Source organism: Balaenoptera physalus (assembly GCF_965194825.1).
Source record: "Balaenoptera physalus genome assembly, chromosome: 1".
In the NCBI taxonomy this organism is placed as follows: domain Eukaryota; kingdom Metazoa; phylum Chordata; class Mammalia; order Artiodactyla; family Balaenopteridae; genus Balaenoptera; species Balaenoptera physalus.
Genome location: NC_138882.1, coordinates 41,056,650 through 41,073,333, shown reverse-complemented (window position 1 = coordinate 41,073,333; position 16,684 = coordinate 41,056,650). Strand labels below are relative to the sequence as shown.

Here is a 16,684-nt window from a genome sequence, read left to right as displayed (position 1 = left end):
TGTGGGATTTGAAGTCCAGATTTCACTTTTGAAAGTGAAATCACTTGAGTTAATCCATGTGGTCTTGGAAATAGCATTTCCAACCTCTCACCATGTCCTGCCAATTTTACCTCCTAAATTTCTCTCAAATCCATCCTCTTCCCCTCAACTTCACTGCCACCACCCCAGCCCAAGCTACTGTCTTCTTTTGCCTGGATAGTCCAACAGTCTAACTGGTCTTATTAATTCCATTCCTGTCCTCCTACACTTGGTTTTCCATATGGCAGCCAGACTGTAATCTTTAGGAAAAATTAGATCACTAAGGTGACCAACCTCTTGGTTAGCCCAGAAGTGTCCCAGTTTTAGCACTGAAAGTCTCATATCCCTCAGTCCCAGGCAAACTGGGATGGTTTGCCGTCCTAGGATTCTGCTCAAAACCTGCCAGCAGCCAGTCATCCTTGGGACAGAACCCTTTATGATGGTCTACAAGGCCCTATAGGACCTGTCTCTTGCCTTCCTCTCCAGCTCTTCTCATACTAGGCTCCCCTGTGGGCTCACCACTTCAGGTACACTGGCTTTATCTTATTCATGAGAACTTATCCTGCTCCTTTCCATCTCAGGGCCTTTGCCTTTCATTTCCCTTCAAGGGATGTACTTTCTGCCTTCTTTCACTTAGTTAACTCAGGTTCATCCTTCACATCTCAGCTGAATCCTACCTCACTCTATTACTCGCCTCTAACACAAGCTCTCAGAACATTTTGTTTCTTTCCTTTGCAGCACCTACCATGGTCATATCATTACTCATTAGTAGTTTAATGTCTGACTCCCATACCAGGCTGTAAACTCTGTGAGTGTAAGAACATATGTATTTTTGTTTGTCATTGTAGCTTTAACTCCTAGAATGTGCCTGGGACAGAAAAAGGGCTCAGTAAGTATCTGTTTCAGTTCCAATGCTAATGCCACAGGCTAGCCTGAAGACTTTCTGAAGCATTTCCCTGCTTGTAGTCTATTCACCTTTCAAACCATGAAGTCCACTACTGCCAAACTTATCTTCTAGATGTAGATACCCTCTGACTTTTCACAGTCACTGTGTCCCATATTGGTTTGTTGCTATGTGCCTGTGTATAATTAGAAAGAGTATATTTATTAAGAGCGTGCTGTACACCAGCACTGTGCTAGATACTTTATATAATCTAATTTGCTCCTCATAACCACCCTGAGGAATGTTCTCCCTATTTTACATATGAGAAGACAAAGGCTTAGATTAGGTAACTAATCTATTAGGGTCATAGGGCTGGGCACCTGGAACCAGGATGGTGCCTGATGCATAAACACTTGCGTTTTTGGCTTTCAATTACATGTTTTATGAATTCGAGTTAGGTTTGGCTGTGCATGACAGAAAACTCAAAGTATAATATTAGTGACTTAAGGAAGATATAAAATTACATCTTTCTCATGTTAAAGAGACCAGAGGAAAGCAGTCTGGGGTTAGAATGGCCTGATCACCAGGGACCCAGACTCCTCCTATGTCACTGTTTGCTCATGTTAGCCTGTGACTTCCAGCTTCTGGTCCAAAATTGTTACTTGAGCTCTAGTTATCCTCACCCCTATTTAGTTAACAGGAAAGTGGAAGATGTAAAAAAGGATGTGCCCCCATCCTTTAAAGGTACTTTAGAGAAGTCACAGCTATGTCATTGGACAAAAGATAGTCATGTGATCACTCTGCCCTGTAAAGGAGGCTGGGAAATACAGTCTACGTCTTGGTTGGCTATGAGACCAACTTAAAAAAAAATCCCCTGAGTCAACTATACTACAATTAAAAAAAAACTTCTTGTAAAGTAGAAAGAAAAAATGGATTGGGGAAAATAACCAGCATTGTCCAAACACATGCTATAGCACATTCTACTTCTGACTTTCAAACCATCTACAATTTAGTTTCATCCTACATAACCTTCTTGTTTTCCATCCTTCACTCCCCTAAAACCTTTGCCATAATAGGGCCGTTCACTTCTCTGTCTCCCAGACAAATCAAGCTCATTTTAAGTTTCTCTCTTTGTTCTCTTTCCTTCTTGGGAAGGCCTCCTGTCTGCTTCCTTAACACCTCCCATACTTTACCCACCCGCTCACCTCCTCCTCCATGGAGGTTCCACTGACTCTTTCAGTCAGTATACTTCCCCCCTTCTTAGAACTCCAATTGCAAACATCAAATGCCCACATAGCATCGAGGCATTTCATTATCTTCTATAAGTCTTTTCTATATTATCTTTCTTTCCCCCAAATAGAATGGGAGAAGCAAAATTCTAGGCACATGGAAAACACCTAATAAGTAAATACTTGTTGATTAATACATTAAAAAAGTCTTGTTTATATACTCAAACACTTATCTAGACCTCTGGTTCATTTATGATTTTGTCAATGCAAGTTAGTCTGCACAATGGGACTTCCATGGTACCTATTCCATGAAAATATATTCATCTAATGAATATTTGTTGAGTACACATTAAAGACCCCCATGGAAGAAGGCTTGCTCCAGGTTATCCATTGATAGCTCTCCCTTGGTTTCAAGTTTTGAGTTGATGTGATGTTGTTCGTTGTACTGTAGTGCACTGCTTATCAAATGTTATGTACACACAAACCACCTGGGAATCTTATTAAAATGCAGATCCTGATTCAGAAGATCAGGGTGGAGCCTGAGATTTTGCATTTCTAATCCATCCCAGGTGACACTGATGTTGGCAGCCCACACAGTAAATAGCAAGATTTATAGGGCCCTTCAGAGCACCTGCCTCAGATCACGTGAAGATGCTTTTTAATGCTGAAGATCCCCAGACCCCACCCCAGACAGACTGAATCAGAATCTTTGGGATGAGGCCCAGGAATCCGCATTTTAACAAGGAGATGATTATATACACTAAAGTCTCAAATTAAAAAGAACTGCAGATGTTTCTCATGATTAGGCATATTTAAAAACATTGAAATAGAGTAGGTACCTTTTCAGAAGAATGTCATTCAATTCAACATGACGTGGAGTTGCTGAAACTTTACCAAAACCTCATGAAAGAACTTAAACTATAGAATTACTATAAGCTGAGTGGCTCCAAACTTTAAAAATCCCATCCTTTTGTTGCAGGAAGGGGGACCCCTTCCAGGGCCTGAGAGTGGGCTCTTGTCTAACACTTGGAAATGAATTGTCCGAGGAGACACACTTACTGACAAAGCAAGAGACTTTATAGGGAAGGGGCGCCCGGGCGGAGAGCAGGAGGGTAAGGGAACCCAGGAGGACTGCTCTGCCACGTGGCTCGCAGTGTCGGGTTTTACGGCGATGGGATTAGTTTCCGGGTTGTCTCTGGCCAGCCATTCTGACTCAGGGTCCTTCCTGGCGGCGCGTGCAACCACTCAGCCAAGATGGATTCCAGCGAGGAGGATTCTGGGAGGCTGGTAGGACATGTGGACTGGCGTCTCCTCTCTCCTTTTGACCTTTCCCGTATTCTTCTGGTTGGTGGTGGCTTGTTAGTTCCGTGTTCCTTACCAGGATCTCCTGTCGTAAAATAATTCATGCAAATTGTTACTGTCTTTGCCTGGCCAGGGCGGGCGGTTTCGGTCTGCGTTTCCCCTAACACTTGAAGAGGCAGCATTTTAGCCTCACTCTTTTGCGGATAGCCTTGTTTAAGTCACAGTACTTAAAACAAGAGCTTGTGCTGAGAAGACCTTATAATAGGAAACCAAGAGATGAGGGATTCTTTGTCGACGGTTCCCAATTTACAATCAGGTTCTCTTTCAAGAGCATGTAAGTTTGCATTTCCCCATAGAAATAATATTCTAGGTGAGAGGAAGTAGAGAGGAAGGGCCTGCCAGGTTTTGGGGTGATGGAGGGTGGGACCCTCCCTCCAGGGCCTGCGGCTGTCTGTGCTGGGAGGGAGGAGCTGGGATCCCCCCAGCTCTAATCTGGGGTTTCTCCAGGCTGTGTGGTTGCCAGTAGCTGATTCTTTTTTTACAAGCCATGGACAGTTTTAAATTTTATTTATTTATTTATTTATTTATTTATAGCCATAAAATAAATTGGGTCTGTGTTGGGTCTTCGTTTCTGTGCGAGGGCTTTCTCTAGTTGTGGCAAGTGGGGGCCACTCTTCATCGCGGTGCGCGGGCCTCTCACTATCGCGGCCTCTCTTGTTGCAGAGCACAGGCTCCAGACGTGCAGGCTCAGTAGTTGTGGCTCACGGGCCTAGTTGCTCCGCGGCATGTGGGATCTTCCCAGACCAGGGCTCGAACCCGTGTCCCCTGCATTGGCAGGCAGAGTCTCAACCACTGCGCCACCAGGGAAGCCCCCAGTAGCTGATTCTTAATAATTTAGATCTCCACTTCAGTTTATGCTTTGAAGACAGAAGTTAAGAGAAACAAAGGATTTGAAAGCATGTGTTATAAACTATTTCTTAAAGACATTTCAAGAGAAAACCACTTGTAAAGAAATTCTTTCCTTACCCTGCTTACTTCTTTCAACCAGTAAGTACCTGCCTACCTCAGGGGGTTATTGGTAACACCAAGCAAGGGGTGTGTGTGTGTGTGAGAGAGAGAGAGAGAGAGAGAGAGAGCGAGAGAGAGAGAGCACTTTGTTGACACAAGGCAAGGCACTGGGGAAATGCAAGGTGGCATGATTTTCATTATGACAGTCTCAGCCAACAGGCTCAGTCCCCAAGATGACAAATCAATCTTAAACACACAGTTTGAAAAGGAGCAGGGTGAAAATTTCTGCTTAAACCCCTTATGATTTAAGCTGATGAGAACCTCGGAAAGAGCCAAGCTGCACTGCTAAAGACTTGGATAAGAGGGGAAATTTAACCCAGATAAGGACAAATAATAACGCTTTAGAGGAAACATTAAACACGTTATCAGACCTGAATGGCTTGTTAACTTCTGATGCATCAAATCGTCAGAGAGCAGGTGTAGCAGAGAAAAGGTAGGCTGGGCGGGGAAGCGGGACCTCTGTAACCTGGCTAAGAGACTGCATGGGGACCCAGGACACCATAGAGGGTCACCAACCATTTGCCAGGACTGAGTAGTTTCCTGGGCTGTGGGACTTTGAGTGCTAAAATGATGAAAGTCCTGGGTAAACCAGGAGTTGGTCGCCTTAAGACCACAGCAGCTGTTTCTGGTGCTCTCTGGGATGAACAAGCCGTGTAACTTCCCCATACCTTCTTTCCTCTGTTCATAAGTGGAATTATCCTGTGTTCCTTTTCCACAGGGGAATTCCTCTTCCTTATCAAATATCACTAAATTTCACCACCCCAATGCCAGAACAAAGACGCTGCAGTGGGTTGTTTTTTGTTTTTTTTTTTTTTTAAATTTGTGGGAAAACCCAGAAACATAGGATACTTATGAGTTAAAAGCTTCCAGACAAGTTAGGAGTCCGTTGTCAATGGTAGGACTTGGAATTGTGAAAGAAAGCTTCAGACATGTGATTCCATGGGATCTCCTGAGGATAAATGTGAGGTCAGAGGAAAGGGAGAAGAAGCTAGTACAAAGCAGATAGGGTACTCTTTCCAGAAAGAAGTCAGTGCTGGGAAATTCTGTGGACACAGTCCAGGGAAATTGCCAAGCTGGAATTCAGGTTAACTGTAAAGAGAGCAGTTTTGTCTGGAAGCTAAGCAGAATCCAGGACCCTGAAAAGACCTAACTTTTCTGAGGGTCTAGAGAGGCTGAAGAAAGTAGATTTGGCTTTAAACTGGAGGATGGACTGTGGAAGGACAGAATGACTGAAAGGATCAAGCTACTGAAGGACCATCAGATAAAGAAGTGAGAAGGAGGAGCTGGAACTTGTTTGCAGTCTGAGTGGGGTAATGTGAAATTATGCACCTGGAACTTCTCAATCTGTACATCTTATATGCCGAGACCTCCCTGTACTGCAGGCTCAGAATCAGGCAGGTAATTGTGCTATCCACTGCAACAAGCATGCAGAAGGGATGTGTGAGAGCAAAGATGCAACAAGCATGCAGAAGGGATGTGTGAGAGCAAAGATGCAACAAGCATGCAGAAGGGATGTGTGAGAGCAAAGATGCAACAAGCATGCAGAAGGGATGTGTGAGAGCAAAGATGCAACAAGCATGCAGAAGGGATGTGTGAGAGCAAAGATGCAACAAGCATGCAGAAGGGATGTGTGAGAGCAAAGAATTAAGCCAAAACTGTGGGGTGATCTCTATATAAATGCAGTAGTTATTCAGAGAAGGGACTCTGGAGTCCCGGATGAGAAGACAGACTTCCCGTGGTTGTTAAAAGATGGTCAGAGAGAGAGAAGGATGGCTTTCCAGGTAGGGGAATAGCCAAAGCAAAGCTACGGAATGTGTTTGTTTAAAAGTAGAGGAGGCTGGTTGGGAAGTAAATGAGAACTGAAGGAGAATTTGACAATGTTTCCCAGCCTTTCGTTTCATGGCAGTCATTGACAATGGTGATAATGGGTTGGGGTAAATGGAGGCCACCAGTTTGTACCTTAGAGTGCCAGGCTCTGCCTTGGGAACCTCACTGAGACACAGCAGCGTGCATGGCCCGTTGGTTGATAAACTCTAGGATAATGAGTGAGGAATCTGGTGTTGAGGTCCTGAAGTAAACCAGACAGAGAGAGTCACACTTGATTTGCTAGGACGTGGAAAAACAATGTCAAAACTTGAGCAGGAAAATAAAATGTTAAAAATGGTACTTTAAGCCAAGTACTACAACCACATCATCTAGGATGGATTGGGAGTAGATGATAGCTTGAGAATGAGGAAGGAAGATATTTTAATAATAAAAGGGGTAATATTATTGTGTACAATTAGTGATTCAGCTGAGGTGCTTCTAGCCACTGAAAAAATCTTTTTTTTTTTTTTTTTTTGTGGCTGCGTTGGGTCTTCGTTGCTGTGCGCAGGCTTTCTCTAGCTGCAGAGAGCAGGGGCTACTCTTCGTTGTGGTGCAGAGGCTTCTCACTGCGGTGGCTTCTCTTGTTGCTGAGCGTGGGCTATAGGCGCGTGGGCTCAGTAGTTGTGGCTCGCGGGCTCTAGAGCACAGGCTCAGCAGCTGTGGCGCATGGGCTTGGTTGCTCCGCAGCATGTGGGATCTTCCCAGACCAGGGCTCGAACCCGTGTCCCTCACATTGGCAGGCAGATTCTTAACCACTGCGCTACCAGGGAAGCCCGAAACAATCATTTTTAAAAGGTTGAAATACATTTTAAGATGAAGTATTAGCAACATCTATTGCTTCTGGCTGTGGTTTGGATAATGATGGTGGTGATGACAATGATGGTGGTGTCACCACTCAAGGTTTCCTCCTGTCAACTTAAAAAAATGAAATGATTTAGTCTGAATAAATTAAATGAACATTGAATTCAATTTTTTTCCTACCAAATATAAGGCACTAAGCTAGACATTGGAAAAAATGAGAAAGACAGGTGATATGGAACCTCTAATTTTAGCAGAGAACCTGAAATGTAAAACATCCAAGCCTGTTACAGTATGGTAAGCATTGGGATATAAAAATGCACACAGAGGAAGAATGAAGTCTGGGGGTGGGGCTGGGGGTATGGATCCTTTGATATCTTAGCTGGACCACGAAGATTAGTAGGATCAAAAAGACACAGAGAGGGGAAATTCCTTGGTGGTCCTGTGGTTAGGACTCCACGCTTCCACTGCCGGGAACCTTGGCTTGATCCCTGGTCGGGGAACTAAGGTCCCACAAACTGTGTAGTGCAGCGCCACCCCCTCCCCAAAAAAAAGCATAGAGAAGGGAAAAGCATGAACAAAAAAATGCATGAGCTTGTATGTGTGAAGTTGCACAGTGCATCCTTTCAAGATGGTGTGAGAAGGGAGTGATAAGAGATGAGGCTGGAGAAGAGTAGCATCCTCTGAAACTTCCTCTCAATCTCTCTCTCTTTCTCTCACCCTCTTGGTGGAGAGTGGCTTTTCTACCAGCCTCTCCTAGAGAGGCACTGTAGTTTGTGGTCAGGAGAATGGGCTCTGGAGCCTGAGAACTGGGAATTGAGTTGCAGCCCTGCCACTTGCTGGCTGAGTGACCTGGGGCAGATCACTTACTCTCTCCATCAGTAAAATGTAGGTCCTTATAAGGTCTTTGTGAAGAATGAATGAGTTGTTGCATGGAAAGCAGGCACTGAGAACAGGGCCTGCAGTGTTGAAAGTGATCAATAAATGTCAGCTATTATTACTATTTTAACATAATCATCAATAACATGTCATTATTTTAGTTATTATGTTAGGAAAAGACAATTTTAAATCTGAATTTGTCTCATTCTTAGGGGTACTACATGATTTCGTAGGTTCTGTCAGCAAAGGAACTTGCTGAAATAGCCACTCCAAAATATCTTACAAGAATACTTCTCCACTACAGTACCGGGGAATCTACCGATAGAAATGCTTTTAAGGAAGTCCTTTATAAAATGTTAATACTTCAGGAAGAGGGAATGTGGGTTTTAGCCATTAGCAACTCAGCAGGGATTAGTTTACCACACTAGGCAGGAAAGACTGGGCTGAACTAAGGAAATGCAATGTTGGATAGGTGAGAAAGAAGGTTCTAGCTTAGAGTGTTGTCTGTTGGGGGTGGAGGTCTTAGGTGGGGTCTTCAGGGCCCCTTGGAAAGTAGGTACCATTTCAGTATCAAGAGGGGAAAAAGGAAATTAGTCGAAGAGGAGAGGGACATAGAGAAGAAGAGAGAATTGTTTACTTCACAAAACTGTTTAGGGTCAACCTTGTTAATAACAAGAGTTGCTGAAATGGCTTAAATAAAGCTGTAGTCAAGTCTTGTCTAAAAAATTTTAAGGTTATAAGTCCTAACATATTTTATGTAAAATGATTATGGATACTAACATAGAAGAAAAATATATATTATATATTTATATACATTTAGGTATATATATATCTCCCTTTTTGTTTGAAGTTAAAACTGACAACAGTCAGAGTGCATGACTGTCTCGGGGTGCTAATTTCTAGGCTGCAACTGTTTCTAGTGATGTGGGAGGCCGGTATCAAGTCATTGCATGTTTATAAAACTGCTGATTGGGTTTCCCCTAGAGAGGAAATATTTCATTGGCGCTTTAGTGCAGAAACCGGTAAAGGTAGGTGAAATGTTTTTATAATTGCCACCAGGAAAAAGGGAGAGCCCAGGAGGATTCTTCTGCCCAAGGGAGCTCCTCCCTGATTATAACCTAATTTGTGGGATGTATGTGGACCAGATGGGTGGAATTAAACCTTCTCAGGTGTTGTGGTTAGATTGTTTTAAAATGTCTGGAGACTCCTGGAAATGTGAGAAGTCATATTTCTCTTTCAAAGGACCATCCTCTTGTGGTTCAAATGTGGGCTTTTGAGCCTGAAACTATAACTCTTGTGGCTATAGGGTGGGGTCTCCTTGTTTTCCTTCTTCCCCTATTGGGCTGTACTATAGGAAGGTGGCAAAATTCTTAATTTATGTTTGTGTTTTGATAAACCTGGGTCTAAGGGAGCTGGACAGGGGACTGGAGGCTAGTTAGTCATTGAAGAAGGCCCTTGATTTCTATAGATCTTCTACCCTGAACAACTGGCCATCTCAACCTTCTTGTTACAGTCGTTCAGAGCATATATGCATCTGTCTGCCTGTGGTATTGTGAAAATAAGCTACAGAAAAATCTCAGGAGGCTGCCTCAGTAAACTGAAAGCTGGCGGGGCAAAAAGAACATATAGGCAAGAGGGAGGTATTATATGTAAAGTAAAAGAATACAAAACATATATCTTAAATGAACTCTGAAATACAAGAAATAAATATAAGCATCATCTGAAATTGTTCCCTGAAGAAGCCAGACCAAATGCAGTTCCTTATCCATGGTAGACACCGAATGAATTGTCTGGAAGCTGAACACGCTGCTGTGGTCAAGAAAGTTAAAAAGATAAGCCCCCTCATTCACCCTGGGCAATGAAAGAGGACATACCTACACCTGAAACACGATGTGCTTAGCTTGAAGATAAGTCTAATGAAGTTGGAGCCAGTCAAGAGGGGACTAGCTGAAAGATTCAAGATTAGGGTTTCCACATCTCTCCCATAAAGAGCTACTGAAATGGCAGAATTCTGCAGTGTAAACAGTAAAAGGATGATGTTATGGTTGAATGGTGTCCCCCTAAAATTCATATACTAAAGCCATAACCCTCAGTACCTCAGAATGTGGCTATATTTGGAGATAGGGCCTTTAAAGAGGTAATTAAATTAAATGGGGTCACTAGGGTGGGTGCTAATCAGCGTGACTGGTATAAGGACTGGTGTCCTTGTAAGAAGAGATTGGGACACGAAGAGACAGACACCAAGACACCTGCATGCACAGACAGATGACTATGCGAAGTCACAAGGAGAAGATGGTCATCCACAAGCCAAGGCAAGAGGCCTTAGAAGAAACAAACCCTGCCAACACCTTCATCTTGGACTTCCAGCCTCCAGAACCGTGAGAAAATAAATTTCTGTTGTTTAAGCCACCCAGTCTGTGGTATTTTGTTATGGCAGCCCTAGCAAACTAATACAGATGAGAACAGATATGATTAACTGATTTAAAATCATGAAGGGTCAAGAAAAGGATGTGATTATCTCAGGATACCTCTAGGTCAGAGTTTCTTAAAGCATGGTCTGTATACTCTACCTGCATCAGAACCACCTATGACATTTTTTAAAAGCATGTTCTCAGGCCCCTCTGGACCTAGAGTATTAAAATTTTCTGGTATGAGGTCCAAGAATCATTTTTGTAGGCACCACAAGTGATGTTTTGCATGCTAAAGTTTGACACCCACTGTGCAAGGTCTTGCCCAACCTCTGGCCCTTTTCTGGGCATGACTGATTGGTACTAATTACATCTCAGCAAGTGCTGGAGTATCTGAAGCTCTGGCAGATGCTCTGTGATCCGGGAACCGGGTACAGATCACATGGTAGGTTCTCTCTCTCCAGGTGTCAGCCAGTGTTTGCCAGCGTGTGAGGAATGCTGAATGGGATGGACCTAATGGAATCTTAGGGGAGTTTATTCTTGATTCTTGGAAGAATATATGCCTTACCTGTCTTACCCACTTAAGAGTATAATGACATATTTTAAACAATAATCTACAGTACATATATTATTTCTCTCATGAGATTTATTTAAAGATGCTATTGCCCTGGCACCTAAATTCTCAGAGGAAATACAAGGAATGGAAAGGTCATAGTTAACTTTTCTATTGCTATACATCATTTGATCTTATACAGAAAGATCTCTGACAAGGTCTGTGCCTTTTTATGCCCTGTACAGTTAGAATATAATGCTGGTGAAATAGATAAGCAACATATATAAATAAAAACAAATTAATAATAAATGGAAAGAAATCTAATAAATTATTTCAGCCAGGCTCTGTGCTTTCATATTTCCTCATCACCCAAGGGAATAGAAATAGAATATATTCTTTCACATGTTCGTAAGGTGAGTTTTCTTTTCTTCATCTGTGAGCCAAAGAGGAGCTGAAGTTAAGGGCTGAGAGAGAGAGAGAGAAGTCGTTGAGAGTCCAAAACAAACACAGTGATAAACATTTTGTAGGCGGAATAAGTGGCATTCTGATTTAAACATGGCAGTTCACTAGGAGCACAAAAAAATGTGCACCCCTCCTCCCCCCATTTAAGGGATATAACAAGATTTTATAAGTTTTTTTTTTTAGTACTGAAATTTAGGTAGGCCATATGAGAATGTTCAGGTGGGCAGGCCATTGGGCGATTTCTCTATTTTTCTTCTGGTGGTCCAACCTTTGAAACAGAATGCAACTACGGTACCTCGGGAATAACCAGGCCTGTCCGGGGTACTTATGGCCACAAATTTTTGAGCACTTACTCAATGACTGTCACTGCCTATGTGCTTTTCCCTCCTTGACTAACTAAATTTCAGTGTCTCTGTGTAGACCGCTCATTCCCACTGGATTCTTTTTGGGGCGGAGGGGGCGAGAGGATGGATGGGGCATCAGATTGTCATTAATGTTCTTCCAGGTGCTTTCCAGGAACAAGAGTTCTGGCACTTAACATGAATTGATTTTAAACTCTAGACCTTAATACTCTGGGGAGATTCAGAAGAAAAGCCATGAGAGCAACTGGGTTTCATTAGGAAAGAGAAGAGGACATTCAGTCTTCAAGGAGACAGCTTTCCAGTTTGGGCAGCGATAGCGTTTGTCAGGAGAGAGAGCCCTAACAATGAAAAACGGCTGTTTTGGCTAAAAAGCGGCTCTCAATTTGGACCAAATCACTCGTGTGGTGTAAGAATTGGTGCTCATTCCTAGATCTTTCCGAGCGGCCCTCTTCCTCGGTCCCGGGCTGAGCCAAGTCCCGGCCTAGGTGTCAGGCAGCCCCAAGGGCCTCGATCCGCGGACAGCGGGATTCCTGGCGCTGGCGGCGCCGGCGGCGGGTTGAGCAGGCGGACGACGGCGGCCGCGCCTTCATTAGAGGGCGCTCTGGGGGCGGCTCTGCAGCAGTCCCGACTCCCGCCGCTTCCTCCCCGCCGCCCCTCCCCGCCAGCCCCGGCGAACGCGGCTGGGCCCTGGGGACCGAGTCTCGGCGCCGCCGTGGACGGGTCGCGGGGCGCGCCGCAGCCGGAGCGGGGCCGGGCCCCGCCGCTCCTCCTTCCGCCTGCCATGCAGTCTTCCGGCTCCTCTGGCTCCCATAGCCCCAGCCGGGGCCGGGCCAGCCCGAGGTAACCCCAGGCTCGGTGGGCTCAGGCCCCGGGGCTGCGGCGGGCTGGGCCCGGGGAGGCGCTGGGGGGCCGGTGAAGGTGTGTCGTAGTCGCGTGGCCCGGGGAGGAGGCGGCGGCGGCGGCGGCGGCATGAGGGAAGAGAGCGCGGTAGGCCCCAAGAAAGAGGCGGGGGCGCTGGGTATCCGCCCGCCTCCCCGGGACCCGCCCCGGTGACAGGTCTGGCCTCTGAGTCCCCGCCGTCCCTCTGTCCGCAGGCAGCTGCGAGGGGAGTAGGGCGTCCGCGCGCCCGCTTGCGCCGCGCCTCGGCCGCCGCTGCCGGGTCCATGACCGCGACCCCTCGGCCGGGGACACCCGCCGCCGCCGCCGCGCAGCACCGCGTCCCGGGCCGCCGACCCCCGGCCCCACCGGCTCCCGCGCTCCACCGCCCGCCGCCCGCGCCCGCCGAGGTGAGCCCGGCGCGCGGGCCGAGACCGCCGCCCTAACCCTTCCACATCGCGGAAACCGCGGCGGGCCCCACCCGCCCCCTGAGCGCTGCCGTCGCCTCCTCTTCCCCGCTTCTTTCATCATCCCTGGTTTCCCTGCCCTCTGGTCGGGGACGGTGCTCCTCATCCCTGGCCCTTTGCCTCCACCTCCTTCTGCGATTGCTCCCCTCCCCCTACTCCTGTCGTTAATCCTTTTTTCCTTATTATCGCCCACTTTCTTCCTCTCACCCTTTTGCCTTCTTTTCTGCCGCCCCCCCTTTTTTTCTGTTAAAAAAAAAAAAAAAAAAAAAAGGAACACAAGACCCGATTTGCCGCAGATGAACAATTTTAACTTAACTCTTTTTGCTAACGCGAGAGACCTTTTAAAGGAATCAATCAGTGCAGGAAGGGTGGTGGTGAGGGTACTGAGGTCGCAGTGTCTGGGAGATTTGATCGAGAGGTCCCCGTTTTAGTCTTCTTTTCACTCGTATCGTCAGTTTGGAGATACTGAGGGTGTGTGAAGCAAGTGGGTCTATTTTTCTTCGTTAAAGTCCAACAGAAGACTGCAGTCAGACGCGGTGCGGGCCGGCCACAGATTAGTTGGTGGGAATAGTGTTATCATTTGCTAAATATATTATGACATAGCTGTGCCTCCGTGAACAGCTCCCTTGACCTTGTGCGGCTCCTCCTCCCTTGCTCTCTGTCCCCCTCTGGAATTTCCCGGACAGATCGCCGAGGTAATACACTAGGAAAGCTTAGACTCTCGATGTTTTCATTTATTTTTGTGCTGGAGGTGATTTCTCTGTTGGTGACTATCTAGATGTGTTTAATCCATTTTCCTTTTTAAATGAATTTTCTTTTCATCTCAGAAAGACAGGACAGTCTCCAATGTGAGAATGGCTGTGACTTTGGAAGAAGCTCCGTGGCTGGGCTGGATCTTGGTGAAAGCCCTGATGAGATTTGCCTTCATGGTCGCCAACAACCTGGTTGCTATTTCCTCCTACATCTGCTATGTAATTGTGCTTCAGCCCCTTCGACTGCTGGACAGTAAGCGGTTCTGGTATATTGAAGGAATCATGTACAAATGGCTTTTAGGAATGGTGGCTTCTTGGGGATGGTATGCTGGATATACAGGTAAGAGTGAGAGCACTTTTTAAATGCATATTAAAAATTTTGTAATGTTGTGCTTAAGTCAGGAGCCATGATTTAAAAAATATATATATATATATATTACACTTTGGGTGGAAGATGCTTTGACTATTGAAAAAATAAATAGAAAACAATTCTATTGAGTTGTTTTTTTCCAGAATCCTAATTTAGGAAGGATGATATTTTCAGAAGTATAATTTCATAATTATATATTGATAAATTCCTTAAATAATGTTTTTAAATGATTGACGTCTATTAAAACCAGTCTGTGAAAGCTCTCCTAGAGGAATAGGAGTGAGTTTTATAGGGCTTCAGGGGTTGGAAAATGAAGAGGTGAGATATTTAGCCCATAATCATTGGGCATTAAGAAAAACTACTGAGCCCCATTTGTGCTAAGATAGTTTAATAAGTTTTTTCACAGTGTGTCGTACTGTGTTCACATTTGAAGCCAAGCAAAAAATGGCTTTCTTTTCTGTTACGTGTTTCTTTGGTTTACTAGAATCTATGTTTTATCTCATAATTCAATATTAGAATATTAAGTATAAGAAATTAAGTTTTATCCCTGTTAAGCTAATTTATCTTCTGAGTGTCTTTTAGTAGATTTTTATTAATTCTATTCTGAAGCGAACTTTTAAAGAACTGAATAAGTAGTGTTTATTTTCTGCTTATAAGCCTTATGTGCTTTGAGAACTTATGCCCCTGCTGTGAAAATTCTGTATTGTTTATTATATTTATTTGACTTTTTTCCTCTAAGAATTAGGATAAAGAAAAGAACACTGAGGTTTCTGGCATTTGTCTTAGACATTGAGGCTTTATCATAGAATTTTATAGCTGATAAGCTCCTTAGAGATAGTGCCGCAGGTGCTGTAGGTCGTATCTTGGAAGAGTGAGGAGGGTACTCTTAGGGTGGAACTGCACTGCAGTTCCCCATTGAAAATTTTCTGTCTCCCTCTTTCCTGCCCAGGCTACATCTCCAGATTTTATCCACACATGTGAGGGCACTGACAGCACACAGCTTTTATGGAGTCTGACAGTCTCTTGCTAGATCAGAGTGCTCTTAGTTGCCCCAGATGAAGCCTTTTCTCCTTGTGGCAATGCCATTTATTATTCTGCAAGACGTGAAGCCTGGGGAATAGTGTAGGCATTGCTTCTTTGTTACGTGTCTTGTTGAGATCCCAATGCTCTTTAGATACAATAGGTGAACTTCGAGTCCTTTTTTTGGGACCTGGTGGTAGCAGTAGTAGTGGGAGAGAAAAAAAGTGAAGTTTTCATCTATGGTGTTGAATTCTTACCTGAACTGCACTGCTGTCATAGAATTGCTTTGCTCTGTATAGTCTGAGCTTCCCCTAGTATGCTGTGCGGTATTAGTGGCTTTGTTCTTTGCACAGTATACTTAAGTTTGCTTGTTTTAAATGAGCTCATAGTATTTTTAGATACAAGTTCTAGAAGTTCACTCTACTTAAAAATAATGAAATTACTGAAACACTTGTGCCTGTGTGTGTGTTTGTGGAGTATTTGTGTATAAGTATTAGCATGATGAGAAGCTTGAAAAAACTAACTTGGCATTTACCTTGAGATTGTAAGGAGTGCAGTGGTGCTGATTGAAGTTAAAGTTAGTTATCCTATGGCCACAGCAAGGCTGCAGTCTATTTTTAAGCATATTTTCTTGGGGAGTCTCTTCCTTGCTGCCTATAGAACTATGCATTTTCTTTTGCCACCTGCTTGGAAGGTGGTCTTGGCATGATCTGCGTATTTTAGTCTCTCTGAAGCATCTGCTCTCCTTCAAGCTACTGCTTTTTGACCATTTGATCAGTTGGTCTCATTTAAATATAGGATATTTTAGTATGTACATTTTAAATGGTCTTCCTATAAGTAGAATACTTCTAGAGGGTCTGGTCATAACACAGCACAGTCAAGAGGTCAAGCAAATGTAGGAATGACTTTTGTTGAAAGCCACGACTGGGTCTAAAGAAGCAAACATAAGCAAGGGTTGGTGAGCAGATAAATGTACCCAGAAGAGTCTAGGAGGTTGTATTAGGCTTTGTATAGATTATGTGTTTTATTTCTTACCTTTGTATCAGGAGGAGGGTGGGCCTAAGTTGTTTTTCTTCCCCTTTCCCTGTGCTTAAGTTTCACAGATGGAAAATTGAAAGTTGCCAAAGGAATCCTGCTCAGCAGATCTAGTATGTTCACGTTCTAGAATAAAAATTGCCAAACTTTGTTGAAAAGCCACTTCTGAGGAAACCTTAAATGTTAATTAACTAAATATTAATTAGGAAGCTGAAAATTGAATATTGGTGTAGAATATCATATTTTCAAATTGTGACATTCTGTCTAAGGTAAGTCAATTACTCAGCTTTGCTGCTGAGGACTTAAGTTGATTATCTAATCTACACTGCCCCATAT

General features: G+C 44.3%; 1 protein-coding gene and 1 long non-coding RNA gene across 5 annotated transcripts in view; one reads left to right on the top strand and one right to left on the bottom strand.

The window, feature by feature from the left end:
* LOC309665729 overlaps nt 1–16,684 on the bottom strand; it is a 202,620-nt gene that overhangs the window by 94,106 nt on the left and 91,830 nt on the right. The gene's annotated exons all lie outside the window — the stretch shown is intronic.
* Nucleotides 12,449–16,684, top strand: part of LPGAT1 (lysophosphatidylglycerol acyltransferase 1) — a 76,106-nt gene continuing 71,870 nt past the window's right edge. Inside the window, exons 1-3 of one of the 4 annotated variants that reach the window (XM_082471920.1) lie at nt 12,449–12,668; nt 12,923–13,114; nt 14,003–14,263. In XM_082471920.1, coding sequence (XP_082328046.1) covers nt 14,026–14,263 — 238 coding nt within the window. In that variant the 5' untranslated portion in view covers nt 12,449–12,668; nt 12,923–13,114; nt 14,003–14,025. Of the gene's footprint in view, nt 12,669–12,922; nt 13,115–13,998; nt 14,264–16,684 lie in introns of those variants that run through there. The other 3 variants (XM_082471918.1, XM_082471919.1, XM_082471917.1) reach the window with 3 other exon arrangements.